General features: G+C 53.5%; 10 protein-coding genes across 10 annotated transcripts; 5 read left to right on the top strand and 5 right to left on the bottom strand.

Moving 5' to 3' along the window:
- Positions 1-108: 108 nt before the first annotated feature.
- On the top strand, positions 109-623 carry MRPL31 (mitochondrial 54S ribosomal protein mL60 MRPL31; the record flags this gene model as incomplete). Its single annotated transcript, XM_076678135.1, has 3 exons — positions 109-158; positions 276-396; positions 471-623. 3 exons carry the CDS (start codon positions 109-111, stop codon positions 621-623), a joined length of 324 nt encoding a protein of 107 aa, XP_076534733.1.
- Positions 624-716: 93 nt separating this feature from the next.
- Positions 717-1,922, bottom strand: CMS1 (Cms1p; the record flags this gene model as incomplete). Its single annotated transcript, XM_076678134.1, has 4 exons — positions 717-998; positions 1,067-1,242; positions 1,314-1,379; positions 1,454-1,922. The coding sequence occupies 4 exons, from the start codon at positions 1,920-1,922 to the stop codon at positions 717-719; spliced, it is 993 nt and encodes a 330-aa protein (XP_076534732.1).
- Positions 1,923-2,044: 122 nt separating this feature from the next.
- Positions 2,045-5,818, top strand: JCM15063_002230 (uncharacterized protein; the record flags this gene model as incomplete). The annotated part of the gene is made up of 7 exons (XM_076678133.1): positions 2,045-3,248; positions 3,323-3,554; positions 3,628-3,715; positions 3,793-4,242; positions 4,330-5,049; positions 5,130-5,322; positions 5,394-5,818. 7 exons carry the CDS (start codon positions 2,045-2,047, stop codon positions 5,816-5,818), a joined length of 3,312 nt encoding a protein of 1,103 aa, XP_076534731.1.
- Positions 5,819-6,679: 861 nt separating this feature from the next.
- Positions 6,680-7,909, bottom strand: JCM15063_002229 (3'-5' exonuclease; the record flags this gene model as incomplete). Its single annotated transcript, XM_076678132.1, has 3 exons — positions 6,680-7,218; positions 7,300-7,589; positions 7,656-7,909. 3 exons carry the CDS (start codon positions 7,907-7,909, stop codon positions 6,680-6,682), a joined length of 1,083 nt encoding a protein of 360 aa, XP_076534730.1.
- A 272-nt stretch (positions 7,910-8,181) lies between these two features.
- Positions 8,182-9,111, top strand: JCM15063_002228 (kinetochore Spc24 family protein; the record flags this gene model as incomplete). Its single annotated transcript, XM_076678131.1, has 4 exons — positions 8,182-8,431; positions 8,493-8,733; positions 8,815-8,903; positions 8,990-9,111. The coding sequence occupies 4 exons, from the start codon at positions 8,182-8,184 to the stop codon at positions 9,109-9,111; spliced, it is 702 nt and encodes a 233-aa protein (XP_076534729.1).
- Positions 9,112-9,333: 222 nt separating this feature from the next.
- Positions 9,334-10,896, top strand: COQ2 (4-hydroxybenzoate octaprenyltransferase; the record flags this gene model as incomplete). Its single annotated transcript, XM_076678130.1, has 6 exons — positions 9,334-9,655; positions 9,740-9,892; positions 9,971-10,088; positions 10,184-10,269; positions 10,352-10,485; positions 10,564-10,896. 6 exons carry the CDS (start codon positions 9,334-9,336, stop codon positions 10,894-10,896), a joined length of 1,146 nt encoding a protein of 381 aa, XP_076534728.1.
- A 25-nt stretch (positions 10,897-10,921) lies between these two features.
- MSH3 (mismatch repair protein MSH3) lies at positions 10,922-15,288 on the bottom strand (the record flags this gene model as incomplete). Its single annotated transcript, XM_076678129.1, has 13 exons — positions 10,922-11,278; positions 11,345-11,588; positions 11,657-11,768; positions 11,851-12,116; positions 12,175-12,351; positions 12,408-12,526; positions 12,589-12,982; positions 13,050-13,353; positions 13,415-13,635; positions 13,704-13,809; positions 13,868-13,894; positions 13,965-14,197; positions 14,279-15,288. 13 exons carry the CDS (start codon positions 15,286-15,288, stop codon positions 10,922-10,924), a joined length of 3,570 nt encoding a protein of 1,189 aa, XP_076534727.1.
- Positions 15,289-15,537: 249 nt separating this feature from the next.
- On the top strand, positions 15,538-17,066 carry JCM15063_002225 (uncharacterized protein; the record flags this gene model as incomplete). The annotated part of the gene is made up of 7 exons (XM_076678128.1): positions 15,538-15,548; positions 15,659-15,931; positions 16,000-16,052; positions 16,123-16,237; positions 16,311-16,401; positions 16,481-16,574; positions 16,678-17,066. 7 exons carry the CDS (start codon positions 15,538-15,540, stop codon positions 17,064-17,066), a joined length of 1,026 nt encoding a protein of 341 aa, XP_076534726.1.
- Positions 17,067-17,661: 595 nt separating this feature from the next.
- On the bottom strand, positions 17,662-19,764 carry JCM15063_002224 (uncharacterized protein; the record flags this gene model as incomplete). The annotated part of the gene is made up of 8 exons (XM_076678127.1): positions 17,662-17,935; positions 18,010-18,117; positions 18,191-18,214; positions 18,286-18,544; positions 18,611-18,858; positions 18,925-19,369; positions 19,447-19,527; positions 19,662-19,764. 8 exons carry the CDS (start codon positions 19,762-19,764, stop codon positions 17,662-17,664), a joined length of 1,542 nt encoding a protein of 513 aa, XP_076534725.1.
- Positions 19,765-20,464: 700 nt separating this feature from the next.
- On the bottom strand, positions 20,465-24,101 carry JCM15063_002223 (serine/threonine kinase; the record flags this gene model as incomplete). The annotated part of the gene is made up of 6 exons (XM_076678126.1): positions 20,465-20,659; positions 20,727-21,314; positions 21,381-21,719; positions 21,798-21,943; positions 22,023-23,228; positions 23,291-24,101. 6 exons carry the CDS (start codon positions 24,099-24,101, stop codon positions 20,465-20,467), a joined length of 3,285 nt encoding a protein of 1,094 aa, XP_076534724.1.
- Between the last annotated feature and the right edge of the window lie 41 nt (positions 24,102-24,142).

Raw genomic sequence — 24,142 nt, 5'->3', positions numbered from 1 at the left:
AGTCGATCGAGTTGACGAAGAGAGGAACGAGAGAGGACGCGTGCGACAAATGCGCGAATCTCTCGGACTCGCTTCCTCCACACCCTCTCTCGTGCCTCACCGACAAGCATGTTTGGAGCGTTTAGACCCTCACCGATAACCTCAGTCGGTCTACTGTGGTACGTTCCAATCACGTCCAGCGCCGATAGAATCTGCGTCGCTGGCCCGTTTTCCCGGAGTTTGATCTAAACTCGCTCGTCTTGGGTCGATGCGCCTCCGTGCTCGCGATCACACAGGAAGATGCCGTACAGGCTGTCCAAGACTCGCAAATTCCGTCAACGGTTACGCCTCAAGACGGTCGACTCGGTCGTCAACACGCTCGCCGCAACTTCGAGTTCCTCTCCGATCGCTACCCTCGTGAGCCCATCCCGGTTCTGTTTCCATTCGATCCTCGTTATGCTCATGTAGCTGAATCTACTGCTTTCTCACAGTCGCAAGCGCTCGAATTGCCAACAGAACAGGACATGCCGCCGAGAGACAAGTACACGACCTTTTCGCGCAAAGAGACCGGGTATCGCAAAGGGATTCACAAGGTACCGCACTGGACCAAGATTACGTCTCGAACAAACCCTCATGGGTTCTGAGCAACCGCTGCTCCTTTGTAACCATACATTTACCCTTTTTGTACTCTCTCTGCAACATGAAAAACCACGACGAAGTGAAACTTCTTTCTATTTTCAGAACAAGACAATCTTCATTTTGCCTTCCCGTAATCGTTCGATCAACGGTTTGCTCGCGAGGAGTTTGAACAAGTCTCCCCTCGCATCGGGCAAATCCATCAAACTGCGTTTCTTGGCATCGAGGTGAGTCGTGTCGAGGATCAAATGCGACAAGTGAGTCAATTTGAGGGCGCCTCCTGGAGAATCGTTCAACAGTTTCTCGATTCGGTTCGGAGTCCCGACTGCGATCCCAACATAAGTCTTGTCGAGGTACTCGGCATGTTCTTTCAGTTTGAAGTGCTTTCGAATCACAGCGCATGAGTTACCGAGAAGCACTGGAAACATTCAGTTAGAGAAGAGAGGCTCACTTTGGCAAACAGTTTGCCAACATCGATGATGGTTCCGTCTTTCTGCTTGGTTCGAAACGTCTTGACTTGTCGACAGAGATCCGCCACTCGCAATGCCGCTCCCGCCACGACAATGATCCGAGGAGAACCTTGCGCTTTTGCAAGTTTGCCCAAGGTAGTACATGCCGTCGGCAGAGCTGCGAACCGGGGAGGGTCTTTAGCGACTGAGTCTCATGGGGCGCTCGCTCGGAAGCCAGCTTTGACGGACCTTCTTTCATGAAAGCCAAGAGGTCTTGTCGTGCCGAGACCGAAGATGTATCCTGGATCATGGATTCTAAAGGTCGCAGAAAGAAAAGAAAAAGGTATAAGGGATGATTCCTGCAACGGGAAGCAGTAGCAAAAACGTACGATTGATTTGGATTTCGTCAAGTTCAAGTCCAGTCAAGTCTGGCAGTGCCTTCTTTTGTTTGTCACTCAAACGATCAAGCACGACTTCAACGGGCAAACTGGCCGTGTCGTCGACCGTTTGCTCGTCAAGTTCAAGTTCGTCCATCTTGGCCTTCTTCTTGCTCTTTGCCTTGTCCTTGTTGTTCTTCTTCTTGTTCTCAGAGGTCTTGGAACCGTCAGGAGAGGTAGAAGAACGCCGTTTCTTTGAAGGTGGTCCATCATCTCGGTTCACTGCATCCTCGTCAGGCGAGAGGTACGCCTGTGCATCGTCGTCACCTGTAGGTTCCGCTGCAAGGTCGATAGGTGAGTCGGAAAGGTACTCGTCGTCGAGCAAGAGGTTGTCTTCGAGATCGTCGCCGCCCAAATCCGTCTTGACTGGAGTCGGAGCTGCGTGACTCGTCTTGGTCTTCTTGGTCGGTCGTGGTGCCATGACTCGTGTGGTAGTTGTAAAGGTGTCAACGAGAAGGCAGGAGACGTCAAAATAAATGAATTCATCCAACTCGCGCGCGTTCGAATTCGTCGCTCGTTGCCTCAAACATCCAGGAGGGCATCATGTCGTTCACGCCGAGTCAGTACGGCGGGGAGGATCACTTTGCCCATCTCGAAGGAGCGTCAGGGTACTCGCTCGGTGGCGATGACACAGTCTCGTTGCACTCGCACTCGACCGCTGCGCACCCTTCCGCACCCGCACAGGGCAACGGACACTCTCTCGAGCATACCTCACAGTACTACGATGGCGATCGGCAAGACCTCGAAGTACTCGACTTTGACCAGTTGAGCCTCAACGACCATCATCCTCATTCCCATCAACACCACCACCACCCTCAGCACCCACCTCGAGACGACGACGAAGACGACGATGGAGCGCACCACCCGATCGACGAGCACCAAGTGGCAAACTTGTACGAGGAAGACTTTGAAGGCATGCTCGATGATTTGAATCGCGAACTGCCACCACACGCGTGCTCGTACTGTGGCATTCACAACCCAGCCTCGGTCGTCAAGTGTCTCATCTGCAACAAGTGGTTCTGCAACTCGAGAGGATCGACTTCAGGTTCTCACATCGTGAACCACCTCGTGCGCGCGAAACACAAAGAGGTCACCCTGCACGAAGAAAGTCCTCTAGGTGAAACCACTCCCGAATGTTACGCGTGTGGAGCCAAGAACGTCTTCATCCTTGGGTTCATCCCGGCAAAGAGTGACACGGTCGTCGTCCTCCTCTGTCGACAACCGTGTGCGGCGATGCAATCTTCAAAAGACATCGTGTGGGACACGACTCAGTGGTCCCCTCTGATCGAAGATCGTTCGTTCCTGTCGTGGCTCGTCAAAGTTCCTACCGAACAAGAACAGTTGCGTGCACGACAAATCACGTTTCACCAGATCAACAAACTCGAAGAACTCTGGCGTGACAACGCGCAAGCGACGTTGGAGGACCTCGAGAAACCTGGAGTCGATGACGAACCGCAACCGATCTTGTTGAGGTACGAAGACGCGTACCAGTACCAGAACATTTTTGGACCCTTGGTCAAGATCGAGGCCGATTACGACAAGCGATTGAAAGAAGCACAAACCCAGCAAGGGATCGTCGTCCGGTGGGACATGGGGTTGAACCAGAAGCGTACGGCGTGGTTCAACCTTCCGAGACTCGAATCGGGAGAAGTCAGGCTCGCGGTAGGAGACGAGCTGCGATTGAGGTACCACGGTGAACTGCACAAGCCATGGGAGGGAGTCGGACACGTGATCAAGATTCCCAACAGTCAGTTCTTTTCCTCTTGCCTCTAAGCGCTCACCTGGAGATGAACTCATCGAGTTATGCATGTGGTACAAAAGACGTTTCGGACGAGATCGCGCTCGAACTGCGACGATCGGACGGAGTTCCAATTGACTGCTCGCACAATTTCTCTGCCGATTTCGTGTGGAAGTCGACCTCGTTCGACCGCATGCAACTCGCAATGAAGACATTCGCGGTCGACGAACAGTCGGTCAGTGGGTACATCTACCACAAGCTGATGGGTCACGAAGCCGATCCCCCTCAAGTTTTGCGAGCTCAAATGCCAAAGAGGTGAAGAGTTCTACAAGCCTTGCTTGAATCTTGTTCAAGAGCTCACGACAATGTGTTCAAACGATTTGTTTAGGGTTTCGGCACCTTTCCTTCCAGATCTCAATCACTCGCAAATCTACGCAGTCAAGAGTGTCTTGCAGAAACCGCTCTCACTCATCCAGGTCGGTCTCTCGATTCTCTGACGCTCATTCGCAGTAGACTGCGCGGACATGATCTGACATTCCTTGATGTCATGCAGGGACCGCCTGGAACCGGCAAGACCGTCACATCCGCTTCGATCGTGTACCACCTCTCCAAGATGAATCCCGGTCAAGTGTTGGTCGCTGCGCCCTCGAACGTCGCAGTTGATCAACTCGCCGAGAAGATTCACTCGACCGGACTCAAGGTCGTGCGCGTGACCGCCAAGTCTCGCGAAGCGCTCGAATCTTCCGTCTCGTTCTTGACCTTGCACGCTCAAGTCGCCAACTCGGACACGCATCCCGAATTGCAGAAATTGATTCAACTCAAACAGGAGCAAGGCGAACTCAGTAGCTCGGACGAGAGGAAATTCAAGGCATTGACGAGGGCGGCAGAGAAGGAGATCTTGGTCAACGCCGACGTCATCTGCGCAACCTGCGTCGGTTGTGGAGATCCGAGGTTGGCAAAGTTCAAGTTCAGAACCGTCTTGATCGACGAGGCTACTCAGGCGGTCAGTCTCGACTCTCTCTTTCCTTTTTGCGACCTCGTCTCACTCGAGAAACCCGCGAGTCTGAAACATTTTGGAGATTCTGTGCAGACGGAACCCGAATGTATGATCCCGCTTACGTTTGGAGTGAAACAACTCGTCATGGTTGGCGATCACTCGCAATTGGGACCGACCATCATGAACAAGAAGGCCGCGAAAGCCGGGTTGAACCAGTCATTGTTCGAAAGGTTGATCCTGCTCGGGAACCGACCGATTCGACTTCAAGTGCAGTACCGCATGCACCCATGTCTGTCCGAGTTTGCGTCAAACATGTTTTACGAAGGAACTCTGCAGAACGGTGTCACTGCTCCCGAACGGTTACGCAAGAACGTCGACTTCCCTTGGCCGCAACCTATGACTCCCATGTACTTTCACCAAAACCTCGGTCAAGAAGAGATCTCGTCGAGTGGTACTTCGTTCCTGAACCGAACCGAGGCGTCAAACGTCGAAAAGATCGTTACGAGGTTCTTCAAGTCGGGAGTACTGCCGTCTCAGATTGGAGTTATCACGCCGTACGAAGGACAAAGATCGTACATCGTGTCTTACATGCAGTTCAACGGCGCCCTCAAGAAGGACTTGTACAAGGAGGTCGAGGTGGCGAGTGTCGACGCGTTCCAAGGACGAGAGAAGGACTACATCATTGTCAGTTGCGTCCGAAGCAACGAACACCAAGGCATTGGATTCTTGAACGATCCTCGACGATTGAACGTCGCATTGACCCGAGCCAAGTACGGACTCGTCATTCTCGGAAACCCGAAAGTCTTGTCGAAAGTGAGTCCCGATGATCCTGGTTTCCTCCCTCGAGAAAGAGAGCAACGTTGTTCTGATACATGGAAACATTTGCTTCACAGCATTCGCTCTGGCACTACCTCCTGACCCATTACAAGGAGAAAAAGTGTCTCGTGGAAGGTCCTCTCAACAATTTGCAGCCTTCGATGATCCAATTCAGCAAACCCCGTCGTCCATTCGATCGCAATTCGAACATGAACCGCTTTCAACACGACGCGCGAGATATGCTCGGAGGCGCAGCGTCCAATAGCGGTGGTCAGTATCCTTTTGCATCTCTCTTCCTTTGATTGCTGCAGCAATGCTGATCTATCTCGCTTCCTCGGCAGTTCAAGGCAACGGTCTCTCGTCTCGATTCGATTCGGCCTTCTTCCGAGGTCACGACGCGATCTCTTCGATTCCTTCAGACGCGCAGTCTGTGCGTTCGCAAATGACGTACTCGTCGGGACTACCGACGTTCTCTCAAGCTGGATTGACGTACCCTTCGAGCGTCAAACGCACGGCATCTTCGTACGCGTCTTCGACGTTCTCGCAGGACCTCTTGTCTTCGAACGACGCTTCGAGTATTCGAGACGACGCGTCTTCGATTGCCGGAGGAGGGATCGGAGCGAGCAGTATCGGGTTCTCCCAGGCTGATCGGTTGTCGCTCACCGATGCCGCGAGCGAGTACAAGAGTCAGGCGGGATGGAGAGACGACGAATCAGACATGCGCAGTACGTACACGGGCAGTCAAGCAGGCATGACCGAGTACTAGAAGGGGGAGGTACCGCCCCGAGTTTTCGGTTCTGGAGGTTTCTCGAAACCTCCAGACTGATTGGCGGACATTATTGGATCTCAAGAGAAGACACGACTCGGGCCGATGCAAGACGAACAAGGCTTGTCGAGCGCCGAATAAACAAGGCCTCGCATGCAACCATTCAAGTCTCGATTGCGGTACCTTTCCCCGAGCTTGACGAAACTCAGACGAACCAGGTCCTCGATCGCTCGACCGCCCCATTCGCTCTCTTCAAGCTCTTCCTCTTCTTAACTCTCTTCCGCGCGCTCTCTCTCTCTGCACCTGATCGCCTCCCACGAGACACTCACCTGTATTCTCTCATTCTCTTTGAACTCACTTCTCATTCCTCCCGATGAACTCCTGGGGATCGTATCCTCCAGGTCTGGCCAGCCTCGCGACCGACAACCGCAACGAACGATTTCGACTTTACACGTCGCTCCATTTTGGACCCCCTCAAAAACAAACACGGCGTCTCACGTCTTGCTGTCGCGGCCTTTACCGGGACGATCTTAAGGGATGGGCCAGGGGAGAGGAAAAGAGCTTTGTCGGTTTCGGAAAAGAAGAGATGGATCAAAGGAATTGTTTACGATTGGGCAAGGTCTGACAGGAGTAGTTCTCTTGAGATGATCCAGAAACAGAGACGAGGGTTTCGAGTTTTGGACCGTTGTAAGAGAAGTTGTTTTCTGAAGGAATTCTCGCGCAAGCCTCGCTCGTAAGGATGAGTCTACAATTGATTCGCTATTCCACAACTCCGAAATTCGATATTTTGAGTTGCGAACAAACAAGAAAACAAAAAAGTACAAACAACAGATCCAGGGAGAGACACACCGAGGAGGGAATTCACTTCCGAGAGAGAGTTTCAGTACCGCGAAGTTTGCCTTGTTCGTACAGTTGCATTTGTTCCCACTTTACTTCACCATGACCTTGTCTCGTCATCCATCCCCATCTACGTTCTCGACCTCCTTTGCCACCATCAGGCACGATTCGATTCGAACTCAACTTGACGTTTCTTGTCGTTGCGAGGTCGATTACGATCCTTGCGAGGTTGCGAGCGTCTGACAGACCCGAATGGATTCGACCTTGGAACGGGTCGAGTTCAAGTGCGTCGAGAACGGAAGGGATCGAAAGATCTGGAGGTGCAGTCAATCCTCGAAACGTAGCTCTCGATCCTTCCAGATCGACCTCGTTCGATGATGTCGAGTTCCGGCTTGGTGTTGGAGACGGAGATGAAGACAAAGACCTAGATTCACGCTGTTCTCGCTTGATCGAGTTGAAGAAAGTCGATACGGTCAATTTGAGATCGATCATCTCTCCTGCCAACCAGTCGGGTCGAGGAGTGTTTGAGATGTAACACGCTTTCGCGACAAAGTCTCTCAAGTCTGTTCCGGGATTCGCAAATTTCAGATCCTGGTATGGCAAAGAGTTACACACACAAACAGAGAGAGAGATGTGTGGCTCACCCCAAGGACCATCTGTGACCCATACCGTCTCATTGTTGGGAGTAAAGAGCTCGTGTTTGTTGATGAATTCTCGCTCAAACATGCGCAACAATCGAGGAAAGGTAGGTGCGGCGTCGACGTCGGCTTGTTGAATGCCGGTCAACTCGGTACAAAAAGCAGACAGTTCACGCCTCCAAGTGGGCTTGACGAACGAGTGGAACTCGTCGACCTTTTCAAGGGACCAGCGGTCCGAGTCATCGCGACGCCACTGCAGAAGAATTACGGGCCACTCGATGATTTCGTTCGGATAGCTGTCTCGAATACGAAGGTTAAGAGACTATATCAGGCAAAAGGGGAGCGGTGGGCAGGACACGGACGAGAAGGCGAGTTTGGCCAAGTGGTTCGGCATGACTTGGCAAGTCGCTTCGACGTCAAACACGAGGAAGCTGTCGTAAGATTGATCATGCGGTCGCTCTCGCAAGACTGGGACTGCAGGAGCAGGCCCGGCTGGACTCGGCGAGGTGGATCGGTGGTGCTTGGCGAGTCGCGTCTTGAGGGTCTGCTTGTTTCCGCGCGTGTCGAGTGCAAGTGCCGACAGGGCTGCGCGCAGTTCTGCTACCGTGAGCGACATGATCGGCGTGCGCGGGTCATGCAGCCCATTGAGAGTATGATCATGAATGATTCAGTTCTCCCGCGGAGTTTTGTTTCATCTCACTCGCTCGACCTTGCACCGCGTCGATCCGACTTGTCTCTCTCCGCCAGCAAGCAGCAGCGTGTGCTGTACCCGACTGCTCGTAGTACCGCTACCAGACGCATTCGAGAGAGCGGACGCGTGCGCCTCTCAGCATCGAATCATCAATCAACATTGAAACCTCTCGACTGTGTACACCTCGCTAGTTGCCAATGGCCAACACGTTCGAACCGCTCCCACCGCGGGATGATTTCGAAAACACGTTCGGCGAACTGCTCGAGAACATGTTGACCCTGTTCGTCGTCGAGGATGCTGGAACGATCAAGGACGAAGCCCTCGCTGCCGCTGCCGGCGAATCCGCCCACAACGACGTCGAAAGCGTCGCACTGTGCGAGAAGCGCATCAAGGACTGGCGCATTGGCACCAAGGAACTCGTCGATCATGCTCGCGAAGACCTCCGAGGTAAATACCCTTCGCCTATGCTCGGTTCTCAGCGGCCTGACCTCGGTCGTTGGGTCTGAAGCGATCGCACTCGATTACAAGTCTGCCCTCGCGTCGTCACAGCGATCCTCGAACGTCCCCTCGGCGACCGATCACCAACGCCAGATGGAGGCCATGTTTCAATCGACCGTGACCGCGATGAAGCACAACAGTGAACTCGACCAGCAAGTGATGGAACTTCAAGGCGAACTCGCACGGTTGATCCAGGAGCTGAAACAGGAGGAGACCGACGCGATCGAGTTGGGAGGGCTCAACAGTGAAGTGTACGAATCGAATAACTTCCCTCGTTCGCTTTTCTTTCTCCTAGTCGAGCGACTGATGGCTTTCCTTTTCGTCCTGAAAAGGTTGAGGCTCAAGATGTACCGGGACCTGGGGTTCACCCCGTTAACCTCGACCGGTGAGGATGGAGGCAAATTCACAAAATTCCTAGTTCGCAAGTCCTCGAATCGTCCGATTCAAACAAGCATCGAGCTTTCGTATGCTGACGCACTTTGACGCTGCGATTTTCGGTTCCTACAGGATCTGCGCATTCCCGAGAAGCGAGAACGGTCGAACTCGATCCTAGCGTCAACGATTTCACCTGGTGCAATTTCCTGTGGTCGATCGTCGACAATCGGGCTCCGCCAGGAGGTGGGAATTGACACAGCTCGACTCTAGCTTGTCGGCATCTGTCGTGACCTCGGGAGATGAATTAATTTTAAGGTCCTTTCGTGCTTCTCTTCCTCCTGTGTTGTAGATATTCGGTAGTATGTTGTCATTACTTTCGAGACTGTTCTGGGCTGCGTATTCATGATCGGAGTGAAGGTTGAACGATTCTTGTCCGTCGATCTTCTCCATCTTCTTAAAGCCACGGTCACGCCCGAATGCTCGCTCCTTTGTTGCGCACGCCGATACGGCGGATACCTCAACACGTGCACCTCTCGCCCTTGCGCCCGGGGCGAGTGACGACTTTGCCATGGTTGCGAGCATCGCCTTCATCTCGCTTCCTGTCTTCGCTCCCTCCACCTCCGTCTCGTGACGATCCACCTCCCGTCGTAAGCGTCGAGAAGGCTTCTCTGGCTCCAACTGCACCAGTGCCTTCGTGGTCCAGATACTTGCCAAGTCGGTTCCGATGGATCAATCCCTACTTGTCGCTCGCTCGCCTCGACAAACCGATTGGCACTTGGCTCTTGTTCTGGCCCTGTGGTACATCACACACTCTCTCCCTCGCCCCATTCCGGAAAAAAAACATCTTTCGTTTTTTCTGACTGTATTACAACATGTGCACAGCTTGGGGAATCACGATGGCTTCGTACTCTGCCCTCGTACCCGCTACAACTTGGGCGTGGAATCTGGCCCTGTTTGGAACGGGAGCGATCGTGATGCGAGGTGCAGGGTGTGTCATTAATGATCTGTGGGATCGTGATATCGACAAGAAAGTCGGCAAGTCGTCTAATTTAACCCTCTACCGAATTGTTCTGCTTGGGTTTTTCCTGATGTCTCGTGCTCGGGTTTCGACAGAGAGAACGAAGTTGAGACCGTTGGCTTCGGGCGAAGTGAAACCGATTCAAGCGTTGACGTTCTTGGGGGGACAACTCTCGCTCGGGTTGGCGATCCTCACCCAGTTGAACTGGTACTCGTCAGTTTACTCACCTCATCCTCCCGCCCCCTGTACTTTCCCCCTTTATCATCGATCGCGATCCTGATCTCGATTCGCGTTGATTTCCGCAACAGAATCGCATTGGGAGCGAGCTCGTTGTCACTCGTCGTGTTGTATCCTCTTATGAAACGGATAACGTACTGGCCCCAATTTGTCCTCGGTTCGTTTCCATAACCAGCCATATCTTATCTACGTGCTCACTACCCCCTGAGCTGACTGGTGCTCGAACCCCACTTGACCAGGTCTCGCATTCAATTGGGGCGCGCTGTTGGGCAGCTCGGCCGTTTTGGGGCACTGTGACTGGCAAGTTGCTCTCCCGTTGTACGCAGGCAGTGTCGCCTGGACGATCGTATACGACACGATTTACGCTCATCAGGTAACGCGATTTTCGCTTTCTTTCTCTTCTCCTCCTCTTCTTCTGCACTGACACTGCTTCTATGATGCCTCGTGAAAGGACAAGACGGACGACGTGCATGCAAATGTCAAATCGACCGCACTCTTGTTCGGCGACCGCTCGTTGCCAATCCTGACCGGGTTCTCGACCGGGTTCGTTTCCCTCCTCGCCCTGTCCGGATACTTGAACGGTCAAGGACCAGCGTTCTACCTCATGAGTGTCGGAGGTGCCGCTGCTCATCTCGCGTGGCAATTGCGTTCAGTCGATTGGGACCAACGTGACAGTTGTTGGAAGTTTTTCGGAAGTAATCGGGATTTGGGAGCGATCGTAGCGACGGGTCTTGTCACCGATTACGCGCTCGCACTCGCAAACACGAGTACTGTCGTCTTGTAAGAGGATATCTCGAATCCCTCGTGGTTCATTGCAAGACGCTTTTGCACAGCTGGATCAACTTCTTCTTGTTCTCGTCGTCTCCCGAACGAGTTTGATCCAATTTTGAAAGTCCGTCGAGAACGCGTTTGACTCGATCCTGTCTCTTTTGTTCGACTCGCTCCTTGATAGCCCGTTCAAACTCTCTCCGTTTGCCCACCGCGACCTCCAGTACGGTTTCGGGCAACTTGGCCATACGGGCCACATTGAGTCCGTGCGAGGACGAAGCGAGTCCTTCGACGAGTTTGAAGAGAAACACGACATCGGGTTGACCTTGACCTTGAGAATCGTCTCGGGCCGATTCGAGGCATGACATGTGATTGAGCGAGATTGTGTCGGGAAATTTCTACAGATCCAATTAGATTTCCTCAGGACGTAGCAGGTTAATCTCGAGAGAGAGAGACAGACGAACCTTTGCAAGGACGGCGAGGTTCGGATAGTGAGTGACGAAAATGGTCAAACTCTGCAACTTCGTCGCAATCCATTCAAGGACTGCGCTAGCGATCGCTTCTCCGTCGTTTGTCGAAGTCCCTCGACCGAGTTCGTCGAGAATGATCAATGATCGAGAGGTGGCAAGTTTGAGGATCTCTGAAGTCTCTGTCAATTCCACCATGAAGGTTGAACGACCTCGTGCGAGCGAATCGAATGCTCCCATCCTGATTTCAAAAACCTCGATTCAGGTCAGGACATGCTCGAAATTCGGGAAGAAGAACGAGTCACGAACCGAGTGTAGATACCGTCAAACAAGCTCGCAACACATGCTTCGGCAGGGACATACGAACCTATTTGCGCCATGAGTGCGATGAGCGCAATGGACTTTGCCAAACTAGATTTTCCTGTGCAAGCGAGACTGCGCTCTCAGCTCTCTTCTCCCCCTTCAGGCAGTCAAGAGTGATTTGGGTAGAGAAGCTCTCATACCTCCCATGTTCAACCCTGTGAGGATCATCTGTTTCCGCTTGGCCTCGGTCCCGAACCGAACCGAGTTGGCAACGAAAGCTTCGCTCGAGACTTGTTCGATGATAGGGTGCCTCCCATTCGTGATCTCGAGTTTTCCGGGTTCAGCGACAATTTCAGGTCGGACATAGTTGAACGAGAGTGCGACGAGGGCGAGGGAGAAGAGACAGTCGAGAGTCGCCAGGGCCGAGATGGTACTTCTGAATGCGCCATAATGCGACGCGACCTCCCTGTGCACGCTCGTTCGATTCAGTCGGTGTGGTGTACGGAAGTGAAGGGTGAACCCACTGCAAGAATGACAGATAGGCAGCGTTGGCTGCAGCGGCCAAACGCTCTCGAGCCTGCTCGAGTTCTTGTAACTTCTTCTGCAGAGTCGGAGATCTGTAGCGGTAGAACGCCTTTGTGCCGTTGATTCGGAGCCAGTCTGCCGGGATAATGTTCCGCTCAGAGACCTTGACCTCGAGCCTAAGGCGTTCTCGGTCAGTATGGATCATGCTCCCCTTCAGTTACTCAGGACGTACAAGTACTCTTCAAGAGAAACTTGTTTGAATTGCAGAGCTGGCTTTTTGAGAATCTTGCGCGCCTTGATCAGCTCGCCTTGAATCTCTTGCTCGACGATATCTCTTGCTTGTTTGCATTCCTATCACGGTCGATGAGTCTGAGTATTTTTCTGATGACGACAGTTATAGATAAGGGACTCACGACGAGCTCGGGCCAATCTTGTTCCCGTTCAAACAAATCTTCTTTTCTGCCATCTCTCGCCATCTTCTGATTCACCTGATCGGTCAAGCCTTGAACGATCGTTTTGACCTTGGGCAACTCGACGACGATCTTTTTGAGCAATTCGCTCTCGAGTCCGAACGCGTCGCTGCCGCCACCTTCTGAACCTTCGAGTGAATCGAACACAGTCCCGACTTTTGCGAGCGCTTCGAGAACTCTCAAGAGTTCACTTGTCGAAGCACGACCAAAGTGAATTCTCGAGAGCCCTCTTTCGAGATCAGGCAAGGTCTTGAGCAACTCGCGAACTTTCGAGAGTGCGAGCGAAGTGTTGGCTGAATGGATTTCGGAAATGGCATCGAGTCTCGCATTAACCGCACTAGATGAAACAACCACCTCATGTCAGCAAGGTGATCAGTATGTAAAATGAGGTGCATAAGACGCACTCGACCGATACCAGAGGTTTCGCAATCCACTTCCGGAGCAAACGCTTCCCCATGGTCGTCTTGCACTTGTCGAGCACGCTGATCAAGCTCCCATGTTCTTTGTAGTCGGAATTATTTCGCAAAAGCTCGAGGTTTGCGATCGTGTTTCCATTGAGCGTCATCGAGGTGCGCGAGGAAAACGAAGCGAAGGACGAAGTGTGTAGGAAGAGCGCAGTCAGGTTGAAGCTCTCGAGATGGGTGATGAGCGATGACAAGGCGACGAATGCCAGTTTTGGCAAATCAAACACTTTCGTCGGTTGTGCAGCTAGTCGAGACGGGAGCCGTCAGTTCTCGTCGGCTGGCACATGAAGAATGCGAGTACCCACCGTTTTCGTCGGGTTCCGTCTTCTGCGAAGCCGTGGGAAGCGCTTCTTCTCCTTCGTCGTCCGAGTCGCCAAGAATGATCTCGCTTGGGACTTTCTTCATTTCCCGCTTCTGTCGTTTCTTGCTTTCGGCATAAAATTCGGTGATGTTCGAGATCGCTTTCGAGACATTCGGACGTTTTGGTATTCTCTCTATCCGGCACGTAGATCCAGGGACCCCAGCGCTACAAGCCAAGTCGAGACAGGGTCAGCAAAGAAGCGCATCGAAAAGAAAATCGAGCAAATGGCTGACTCGTGTTGACCTGCGAGGTGCTTGACCATCGACTCTGTCGCTGATGACATGTCCAACTGTAGCAGAAGCTCGCTCGGTTGCAAGTGTAGCATGCGGGTCTCGAGTTCTAATACCGATGAAGTTCGAATCAGCGTGATCTCGTGAAAGGAATGATCTCGACTAACCGGATCGCATCAACCCATCTTCGAACTCTGTTAAACGAGAAGTCTCGGCCCGTCAGAACGACATGCGCAGCTGGAGAGGGAACGAACGAGGACACACCGTCGTAAACGATCTCACCCGTACTTGGCGATACGGCGACGAGCCCGAGCTTGACCTTGTCATGACCCGTTCCGAGTCTCTCTTCTACAAGACACATGAGAGACTCGGTCGAAGACTGCGAGGATGATCCGAAACTGTCGACTCCGAGTTCATCGACGAAAGTGGCAGAAGTGTACAGGTTGACTAGGGCGCGAGTGAAAGGCTTTGACTTGTTCTCGGAAACTTTCTTCAATCTGTTGTTGGCAGATATTCGCATGCAAGATATCAGTCACGATGCGGGACACAGAGTCGGACTCGTAAGGGATATCACGCACGCGGCAGTTTCAAGTTGACGAACGATCCCAACCTTGTGACCGGCCTGCAGGAGGCGCCGAACGTGGATATCGAGTCTTATTGTGGGGATCGAGGCGGTCAACATGTGTTGCTGAGGGAAGCAGGCGATGTTGAGCACGCGGGAAGCGGTTTGAGCGTCTTGTTCGTAAAACTTGAATTTGTAGCCAACTTCGATCGCGAGGAGTACTCCGGGATGCTGCGCTTTCAACGCCAACACTTGATGCTCGAGTGGAGTGTACTTGACAGCGCTTTCTGCCGGCGTGTCCGAGCCTTTCGTCATTGATGATTTTGACCTAGCGGTAGGTTTCGCGGCGAAATGCGCAAACCTCGAACTTGAGACGAGATCTGGCGAGGGCTGATCGTTGGTCGACATTTTTCCTTTGCCTTTCACATTCTTGTTTGCGTTTCGGGTTGTCGTCGGGCTGCGACTGGCATCACTATCTTCGTTCGAGTCGTATCCATCGTCGCTAAAGCCCACGCCCTCTTCTCGTGTTTGCGACAGTTCCGCTCCTGCCGATGCCTCCAGTTCGTCGTGCCTCGCAGCCATGTAGTGGTCATGCTGGAGATAGTTTGACCTCCTGTCTCGCAAGTTCCCGACCAGCCTGCGGACAAACTGAGCGCGGCGTGATTCCTCCTCCGGTGTCAGGATGCGTGCGGTCGATTCGGGATCGTACGTGAAGGCTTTCAGACGCTTGTATGTCTGTGTCGAGGGAACTGACTTGGCGGTGACGGCTGGAATGGACGGGACAGCCACAGCCGGCGGAGAACGTGAAGTCGAAGCGATCGGAGACAACTGTGATCCATTCGAATCGTGTTCGAGCTTGACTCGTTTTGTACGGGGTTGATCTGTGGTCGAGGCCGGAGCTGGCGCGCGAGCAGGATCGTCCTCATCATCGGATGAGAGCACGAGGACGTCAGGCGCAGGCGATCGTTTCGGCTTGAAGAACCCCGAGATGACGCGCAAGCCCTGTTCAGGAGCTTTCGGCGGCATGACCCTGCGCCGTGACCGAGAGGTGTTTCGAACAATGAACGCATGCGCAGAGGACGCGAAGTCAAAATATCGTGACTTTTTGATTTCGTCCCTCTCGCTCTCGCATTCGCGCCTAGTCGCTCGCGCACCTTACATAGTCACCCGGCGCGAGTACACGAGCGTGGCGCGCGCGCGCTCACTCGATCCTGATTCACTCAGGTCGGATTCGGAATGACGAGCAAGTGCAAGGGCCCCACTCTTCGCCAGAGCATGTTCTGGCAGTAGCTGACCGACACTGAGCGTTTGTAGGCTTTCAGCTTGGCTTTGGTGACCCACGCCGTCCATTCCGCCCGACTGTGCCCCTCCCTGATGTCGGTACAGCTTCGACCAGTCGCAAATCCCCTCGCACGCTGCCAGCGTCAAACGCTCCTGATACGCATCGTGCAGCCTTGAGCTGGTTCAGGGAGGGTCAAGCATCTCGAAATCACATCAAGTCGACTCCCACAGGCAATCAGGCTCAGGCCACTGGACAAGCGCACGTTGGCAGAGAGAAATTGCCCGTAGCAGAGGAGGGACTGGACGACGACGGATACTCCTCGACGAGCACGTTGTCGCTCGCAAACGCAGACGAACTGTTTCCTCCCCTTCGAGCCCGTCGCGCCAGGTCCGCGGAACCCTCATCTCTTTATCTCCTTGGAGTCCATGCTGACCTTGTTTCGCTTCTCTCGACAGGCTTGACCCTGATCTCGATCGCGAGATCGGCACCTTTGAACATTCAGCCAAAGGTAAGTGAGATTGGGTACCTTTGCCTCCTCACCACAGATATCGAAACCAGACTCGTTCAACTCGGACTAGCTCGACTCGAATCAACGCTTCAAAACGACTACGAATGGTTTCGCAGCCAGCTAGGAATCGCGGCCACCGGGACAGAAGAGATTATGCAAGCTTTCACTCGCACCGACCCGATCCTGTAACCTCACGCACTCCCTTTGATCCAAAGAACCTTGTCTTGTCAAAATACTGAATCTTCTTTGCTCTGCTAGTGCTACTTTGAACCAGTTCGAAGCAATCCTCCATCGGAACTTGAACAAGCTTGCCGAAGCTCGACAATTCTTCATTACCGACAAAAACAAGGTGTGTCGGACCTTGTTTTCTCCGTCTCTCAAGTACTAATGCTGACTCTTTCTTCTTTTCATGGTCCTCCGGGGTAAAGGAAACGATCGATTCGTTGATTGCGAAATTGTCGACACTCGAGGTGCAAGTGATCAAGAATCGTCAAGAAACGCATCAAGCTCTTGCCACCCTCCGTAAATCTCGTCGTCCTCATTCTTTTCTCCACTTTCGGGCTCTCTCTTTCCGGATTATCGAAACATTGTTCATCGCTGAGAAACGGTTTCTTTTTGTCTTCAGGAAATCAAGTCGCACAAATGATCAAGACGGAACAAGAAAAGTTTCAACAAGAATGCCTCGAGCTCAAACAAGAATTTCAACTGTGGACTCAAGGAACAGCAGGCAACAGGAAGATCAATCGCAATAGTGATCATCGTCGTCAAGAAGATGAAGATCACACCGATCGCAAAGTTCGAAAGCCGACGAGTCAAGGAAACAAGAATCAGAAACAGGTCAAACTCTCTTCCTCTTGGAAACCACCACGCAAAGGAGTAGTCAAGTCCAAACCTGTGATCGAGATCACGCCGCTCGACTCGTCGAGAAGATTGAAACATGTGAGCGCCAAAGTCGGATCGAGCTCGACTTGGCCAGCACCTCGTCGAGACGAAGACGATATCGAGGACGATTAGCGGTCTTCGCTTTGGAGTAACGATTTGGGAGAAGGAAAACCGCTTGAGAACCCGAGCTCGATCGATAGCATGCTTGGAGACATCAGCAAAACCCCTTCAAAGCAATCGAGGGGAGGGGAAGGAAAGGCAAGAAAAGGCTTTGCACAATTTCGTCTACGAAGAAGGGATTCGAGGCAAAAGGCTTATGCAAAGGTAGAGGAGAGCGACGTGCATCGAAAGAACGAAGTTTTCAGCTTGAATGCTCGAAAGACCGGTCTTTGTTTGAGCGCAAAATCACGAAAATACTCGCTCGAGATGAATTTGTGACGGATCATACGAATTGCGACTGGTTTGCAAAGAAGAGATGAGGTCGTACAGGGGATAAGGCAAGGAACCGGTGAAAGAACAAGGAGCAAAAAATAGTACAGCGAGAGAAACAGCGGGACGAGGAGAGGAAAGGTGTTCTTGAAAGAGTACATCGACACGGGATCACAATACAAAGCGAACGTTTGAGATGCAGAGCAGAAAAAGTCAAGAGTCGAGGATGAGAGGAAGAGATGGAAACAGCAAGGAAAATTTGAATAAGAGATGGTCAAAGGTTTGAGTGAAGATCAGATCAATCTGCACGTTTCAGGAGTGCACTTTGTTCTCCCCTCGTCGCGCTCTTGGATCTAGTAGGTCTCAAGTTCCCCCTTGATCGATTGCGCTCGAGGTGATCTTCCTCTTCCGAATCGGATCGGGATCCATACCCGAGTAACGATTCTTGTTCCTCTTCGAGAGCGGAAGCAGCAGGGACGACCACGACTTCGTGATCTGGGTGCAAGTTTGTCCATGTTGGGAACCTCGTGATCGAGTTGAACACGAACGTGCCATACACGAGTAGCGCGAACCTGACCAAGTTTCTTGCCAGTCAGACGAGGAGACTTGTCTTGATTTATGGCTCGAGGAGGAAGAATGGACTGACCCGACCACTTGAAGGAGTTTGAACGATTCCCATCCGAGGTACAGACTGACAAGCCAGATCCCGAGAGTCCTGCAAGTGTCGATAGTTGATCTCGCCGTCGCGGAAACACTTTGCGACAGCGGAGAGGACCGATGGTTCAGTTAGGCGCTCACGAGGAAGAAACGAGAGGCTAACGACTCACTTGCGAGTGACAGCGAGGCCGCAGCTGGTATGCGAGTTTCAAAATGTCAGTCCGGTGTACATCCCACACGCCTGTGATAATGAGAAAGCGCTCACAAGTTGAACAAAGCGATACTGATCGCAATGATGATTGAGCTCTGCCAGACTCTAGGGTGTTGGACGATCTGATCCCATCCATCACGCATGTCAAAGTACCCGCCTTGACCGGCAGGGGTCGAACCGTATACGCGGTAAACGAGCAGGAGCGCCGCGAGCGTCGTAATCAATCCAAAGAACCCTTCGTATCCAGCTGCGAGCAAAGGTTCGACCGAATGATGCTCCATGATCCGCTCTTCGAGGACGAATTGGGTCGCAGCTGGATTAAGCAATCAACGTGGTTATAGACTCGACCAATTCAGTGAGTGTTGGTAGAGTTACTCACTGAAGATCTGGGCAAGGAGAATGAGCAGAACTCCAACAAGGGGCGAAACGGCGGCAGCATCTTCGGCGACCGTTGCTTCGACAGGTTTCGGGCCGATCAAACTCGAGCTGCCAACGACTGCCACACCAAGCATACACACTCCAAGAGCGGTCCACTGCGCGCGGTCGAGCTTGCGGTTCAAGAAGAGCACCGAAAAGACGCCGACCCAAAGGACGAGGGCGCCTCGCAACATTTGAAAGACCGACACACTGGTAGGCGAAGACTGGCTCAGCTACTCGCCCGACTGTGTCAAGTGAGAGGAATTACAGACGAACGGGACGAGGATGAGTCCTGCGTTCATTGCGGTCGTGCCTGCAATGTCGCAACAGGAAGGACCCCAGAACATGGCGGCTTCTTTCCAACTCATCTTGGACTCGGACGTGCGAGGCTCGACCTCTTCGGCACTCGCAGCTCGTTCGTTCGTCTTGGAAGGCTTGTTGGGCAGGAGGGGAGATCTGCCAGCTTCGAGATCTTGTCCAGGTTGGAGCGAGATGGCCGAATTCGTGAATGCAAACGCCGACTCTTCTGGTCTCGAGAGTGGGTTCGAGCCGAGTCGGTTCGCGCTTGACGCGAGGGCGGCTTCACGGGCTTGAGCTGCCTCGACCGCTTTCCGGCGTTGTTGGCGAGAACGGAATGGGTTCAGCCGAGAGTTGATCAAACTGAAAGCGACGAGGCAGCACATCTCTCCGAGGAACATGTTTGCCGTCTGCCATACCGGTTCTGAACAATCGAGCGAGTTCGATGGGTTGAGCCCAGCAGTTCTCCGGGAGGATGGGGTTAGCGAAGGGAGTGCGTACGTTCAAAGTTCTGTCGAGCTGCCGGATCCTGCGCGTCACAATTTGCAACACATTGCATGTCTTGATACTTGCTCCAGAGACCTGAATTGTGCAAGGAGGTCAGTTGGAGTGCATGCGTGGGAAGGGGGTTCGATCTCGGAAAGGTGGGGTGAGGGGGGCGAGTTGTCAAATCGGCGGGAGTGGCAGCAGAGAGTGAGACAAGGGGGGTTACTGACTGTTTGAGCAGCCCGTGAGGAGCATCCCTACGACGAGGATGACGACGAGCTGTTTCGAGGGCTGTCGGGCCTGAGCCGCGTGCGCTGGCGGAACCGCCGACATGCTAGGTATTCAATCGAAGTCTCGCCAGAGACAATCTCGGGACACTGTGCGGGAGGCGTGCGAGTAAGACGCTGAGGCTCGGAAGAGCGAGCGAAGCGGGGAGGGCGAGAAGGCGGGAGAGTTGCGTATACGACGGGCGAGACTTGAGCTCTAGTCAAAGGCGGCCCACGAAGCAGTGACTAGGTCGGGCTCGAATGTGTAGGAAGAGGTTGGGTAAAGTAACAGGAGCGAACGCGGTCCGGCGGCGGAGTGCGAGCGCTATCTCGCGATGATTCACCGGATCAAGACGCGAGCTTGACTCCCCCTCCTCGGGTCGATTGCTCTCAGGCTCGACCATGTCAGCGATTGAAGGCTTCCTCATACCTGCGATGCGGGCAACAGATCACCGTCGACAAAGAAACACGTCCTGTCAAAGAGTAAATCGCAATACAAAACTTGCTGCACAATTCGGGAGCGACGTGTCAAAACATGAACGAGAAGGAACGTTGGGGCGCGGATGGAGCGTGAGGGTTGGCGTATGCTACGGACATGACAAAAAAGCGAAACATGGTGGAAAACTCGTAAACGAAGAAAAAGCGAAAGTGGGAGACGGCTCTGGGAGGATTCGACAGGACACAACAGACAAGAGGCAGCTGTACAACACGGCGAACGGTCACAACAGAATGTCCGAATAGAAGGAACTTGTTTGCGAACGACTTTGTCAAGCTTTGCTCTTGACTTTTTCAAGCGCGCTGAGTTGCTTGAGTCGATGAACAACTTGAACCATTGACGGTCGTTTCGAGTAGTCCTGGTCCCACATCTGGCTCAGGAGGTCAATGATCTCACCGCCCCATCTGCGGTGCAGGCCCGCCGTCGAAGGCCGAAGTTGACGTTGTCCTACATCGGCATAGATGGCCTGCGGGAAATCCGAATGTCAGCAAGGTCGCCTGTACCAGATATCTACAGCTGAATTCGCTCCTCACGTGTTCGTTCATGCCTTCAAACGGATACCGCTTGACCGGTTGATGCCACTGCAGCATCTCCCACATGACCAGTCCGACCGAGTAGACGTCTACCTTTTCGTTGTACCTCGGATGCGGGTGCCACAACTCGGGCGCTTGCCAGTTGACCGTGCCGACGAGCGATCGGATCATCGATTTCGTCGAAGTCTTGATCCGCGCGAGTCCGAAATCGGCAATCTTGGCAACCCCGTGCGCGGTGATGAGCACGTTCGACGATTTGATGTCGCGATGGATGATCGACGGCGTGCGCGTATGGAGGTACTCGATCCCTTTCGCGATCCCGAGCATGATGTCGAGGATCCCACGTAGAGGGGGTGCTTCCACACCGCGGATGTAATCGAACAGGTCACCGTTTGCACACAGCTCGGTCACGATCATGACCGGAACTGCTGAGGGTTGCTTCGGGATCGACACGCCGATGAACTGCACAATATTCTCGTGTCGCAGGTCGCGCAGTAACCCAAGTTCTTTGATGTCCATGTCGGTGAGGTGACCGCGAATGTCGCAGATGGCGATCGTGCGCCGACGGTAGGTGCCCTTGTATACGTCCTATCGCCCGACGAACACGGTCCAGATCAGCTCCATGTCCTGGTAGCAGCTGGATCCCGCACTTACCTTGAACCCGCCGCTACCGACAAGCTCGAGCTTTGTGAGTTTCTCGGGAGGAATCTCCTTGTCTTGGAGTTGCAAGCTCTCGAGGTCGAGAGCGTTGACGTCCTCTTGCTGTTCCCTCTCTTTCGAATTCTTTGGTGTTCGAGGCTTGTCAGGGCTGGCAGGATGTTCCGCGCGCATAAGGAGCGGCGTGTCTTTCGAAGTGCGCCGGGAGGCATGAGAAGCTCTCTCGAGACGAGCAGTCTTGGTCGCGCCGCGAGCAGTTTCAGTCGATGCATTCGACACGGTCGAACTGGTCGAGGCATCCGAATCTTGCGAGGAAGCGTAGTTCTCCTGGTCGCGCTGAGATAAGGTATGAGAGAGACGTCGTCAGTTCGAGGTCGGGCAGCCAGACTGTCAGAAAGAAGGAGATGGAGGTACCCATTGCAGAAGTGCATCGACGAGCTCCTTCTTGGTCCGTCCATCGTTCCTGAGGTCTCGCTCTTCGCAAAGGCGTACAAGGTCATCTTTGCGACAGCGCAGGAGCGACTTGGATGTGGCATGTATGAGGTCAACTTCGTCATCGTCTGCGTCGGCCCGAAAGAAAACGTCCCAAAATCAGTTCCTAACGATCTCGAGATGAACAGAGCTCGGACTGGAACTAACCTTGTTCTTCTTCCTCCTCGTAGTCGGCTTCCATGTCTTCATCTTCCTCGTCTTGGATGCCCAGTTCTGGCTCGTCGTCTTCTAGGTTCCTCAACCGCACCACTTTGCCATTCTTGCCTCCTCTTCCCGCCGCCCTCAGGTGGCTCTTGAGCTCAACGACTTCCTCTCCTCCACTTTCCTCGTCGGCATCGGAAGGCGGAGTTTCAACTTGCCTGACGACCGTCTTCCTCATCGATCGACGACGACGATGATTGTCTGATGCATCCCTCGTTGCAGCAGTTTCTTCCTCTTCCTCTTCCGAATCGTCATGTGAGACGACCTCGTCTTCAAACTCGTCGAGCTGCATCTCGTCCTCTGCGGGGTCTTCATCGTGGTCATCGTCGGCTCGTTCTTTGCCCTTGATTTTCGCAACCGCTTTACGTTTTGCGACTCGCTCTGGTCGAGCCGGTGACCCTTGAGCGTTCGCAATAATCGTCCTGGATGGAGCCGCGTCCGAGGCCGAAGGAGGCCGTTGCCCTCTCCTGGTGCGGTGAGCAACGGGCGAAACAAACCGAGGAGTTGGCTCAGCCTCCTCTTCTCGAATGATCTGGTTCAATCGCCTGGCTCCTTTCGGGGCGAGCTTCGTGGTAGGTTCATCACCAGTCGTGTGTGTCCGAGTAGCGTTCCGTAGAGGCTGGGCTTGTCGAGCGAGACCGGGCGGAGGCGGAGGTGGCATCTCGACTTGAGACGCTCGTCGAGTGATTCGTGCAGGCATGGTAGATTCTGACTCGTCCTCTTCACCCTCCGTCACGACCATACTCTCGCCTGCTTCGTCCTGTACAGGGTGATCTTCTTCGCCAGACGTGTGCGGGGGTGTCAGAGGATGGCTGCGGGTTCTTCCTCCACTACGTCGGAGTTTCAAAGTTCTCGCTTTCGTGCGAGGATGGTTGTCGTCGTCTTCAGGACTCGGTTCGAGCGAAGTGCGAGGTTGAGGCGAAGCATCGGTACTGTCGTCCTCATTCGACGAGGAGGTATGGCGAAGGCGAGATGGCGAAGGAGGCTTGCGAGCCGAGACGATCGCAGAGATCAAGACGTCCTTCGTCATTGCGGCCGTATCAGGATGGGACGTCGATGAGGATGGGAGGCTGAGAAACAGGTCGACCAGCTCGGATTTGAGCAGTGAGCGCAACTTGGTGGCAGACCACTCTCGGAGCTTTGACGCATCATCTGAAAGCATATCGAGAAAGGAAGAGACCAAGGATTAGGACTCTGGAAGCGAGATTTTGCACCAAGAAGTTCGGAAAATGCAGACTTGCCATTTCCTGGTGACTCGGCTCGTTCTTCGTCAGTCTCGGTCGATTGAGCCTCGTTCATTTCGTCTTGTTCCGACTCGTCGCTCGCTTCGGGCTGTTGCCGTTGTTGTTGCCCAAGCATGCTGCGACCGAGCGATCTTGGCCGCGTCTGATCCGTTTCCTCATCACTACTGTCCGAACCTGCAGGGATCACGCTCGATCGTTTCCTTTTTGGGTTCGGTGTGTTGGTTGCAGAGTGCGGTGCCGCGGTTCCAGCAACGACTCCACTAGCTCTCCTCGTGACCCTGACGACAGAAGGGTCTCGCGATCGCTTGTGAGCTACCGGCATCGCCTTTTTCGAATGTGAGACTCTGTAGTTCGTGCTCGTGACGTTCGCTACGAGCGGCGAGAGAGGGCGGGACGAGGATGAAGGGCCGGAATGGAGCCTTGTTGAGTGATCGAACCTTGTTGTTGCTGCGGTCGCACGATCAGGTCGAGAAGGATCACGTGCCCTCGGGACAAGTTTCCTTGGTCGATACGGGGAAGATCGATAGGTATTCGGGTTCGTACGCTTGCGAGTGAGAGATGTTGAACGAAGGCGAGAACCTGCTGATCGGATTCGACGTGGGTCTCGTGCCTCGTCTTCTTCTGGATCTGGTTCAAAAGTCGATGTCGAAGACGTTGAAGATTCAGTCTCGTAGGTGTCGTCGTACTGAGTTCGGGGTTGATAAAACCTGGTGGTCGCCGTCGCCGTCGTTGCTGTCTTCGGATCGGTCTTTTGTCGCTTTCTGACGCGGGTAGCGGGCATCTATCGACGACACGGGCGACTCATGTAGATACAACTGGGAG

This window comes from Sporobolomyces koalae (genome assembly GCF_050403365.1).
Source record: "Sporobolomyces koalae JCM15063 DNA, S_koalae_JCM15063T_v1_ctg12, whole genome shotgun sequence".
NCBI lineage: Eukaryota > Fungi > Basidiomycota > Microbotryomycetes > Sporidiobolales > Sporidiobolaceae > Sporobolomyces > Sporobolomyces koalae.
Note: the sequence above shows the minus strand (reverse complement) of the source record. Positions and strands in the feature narration are given on the sequence as shown.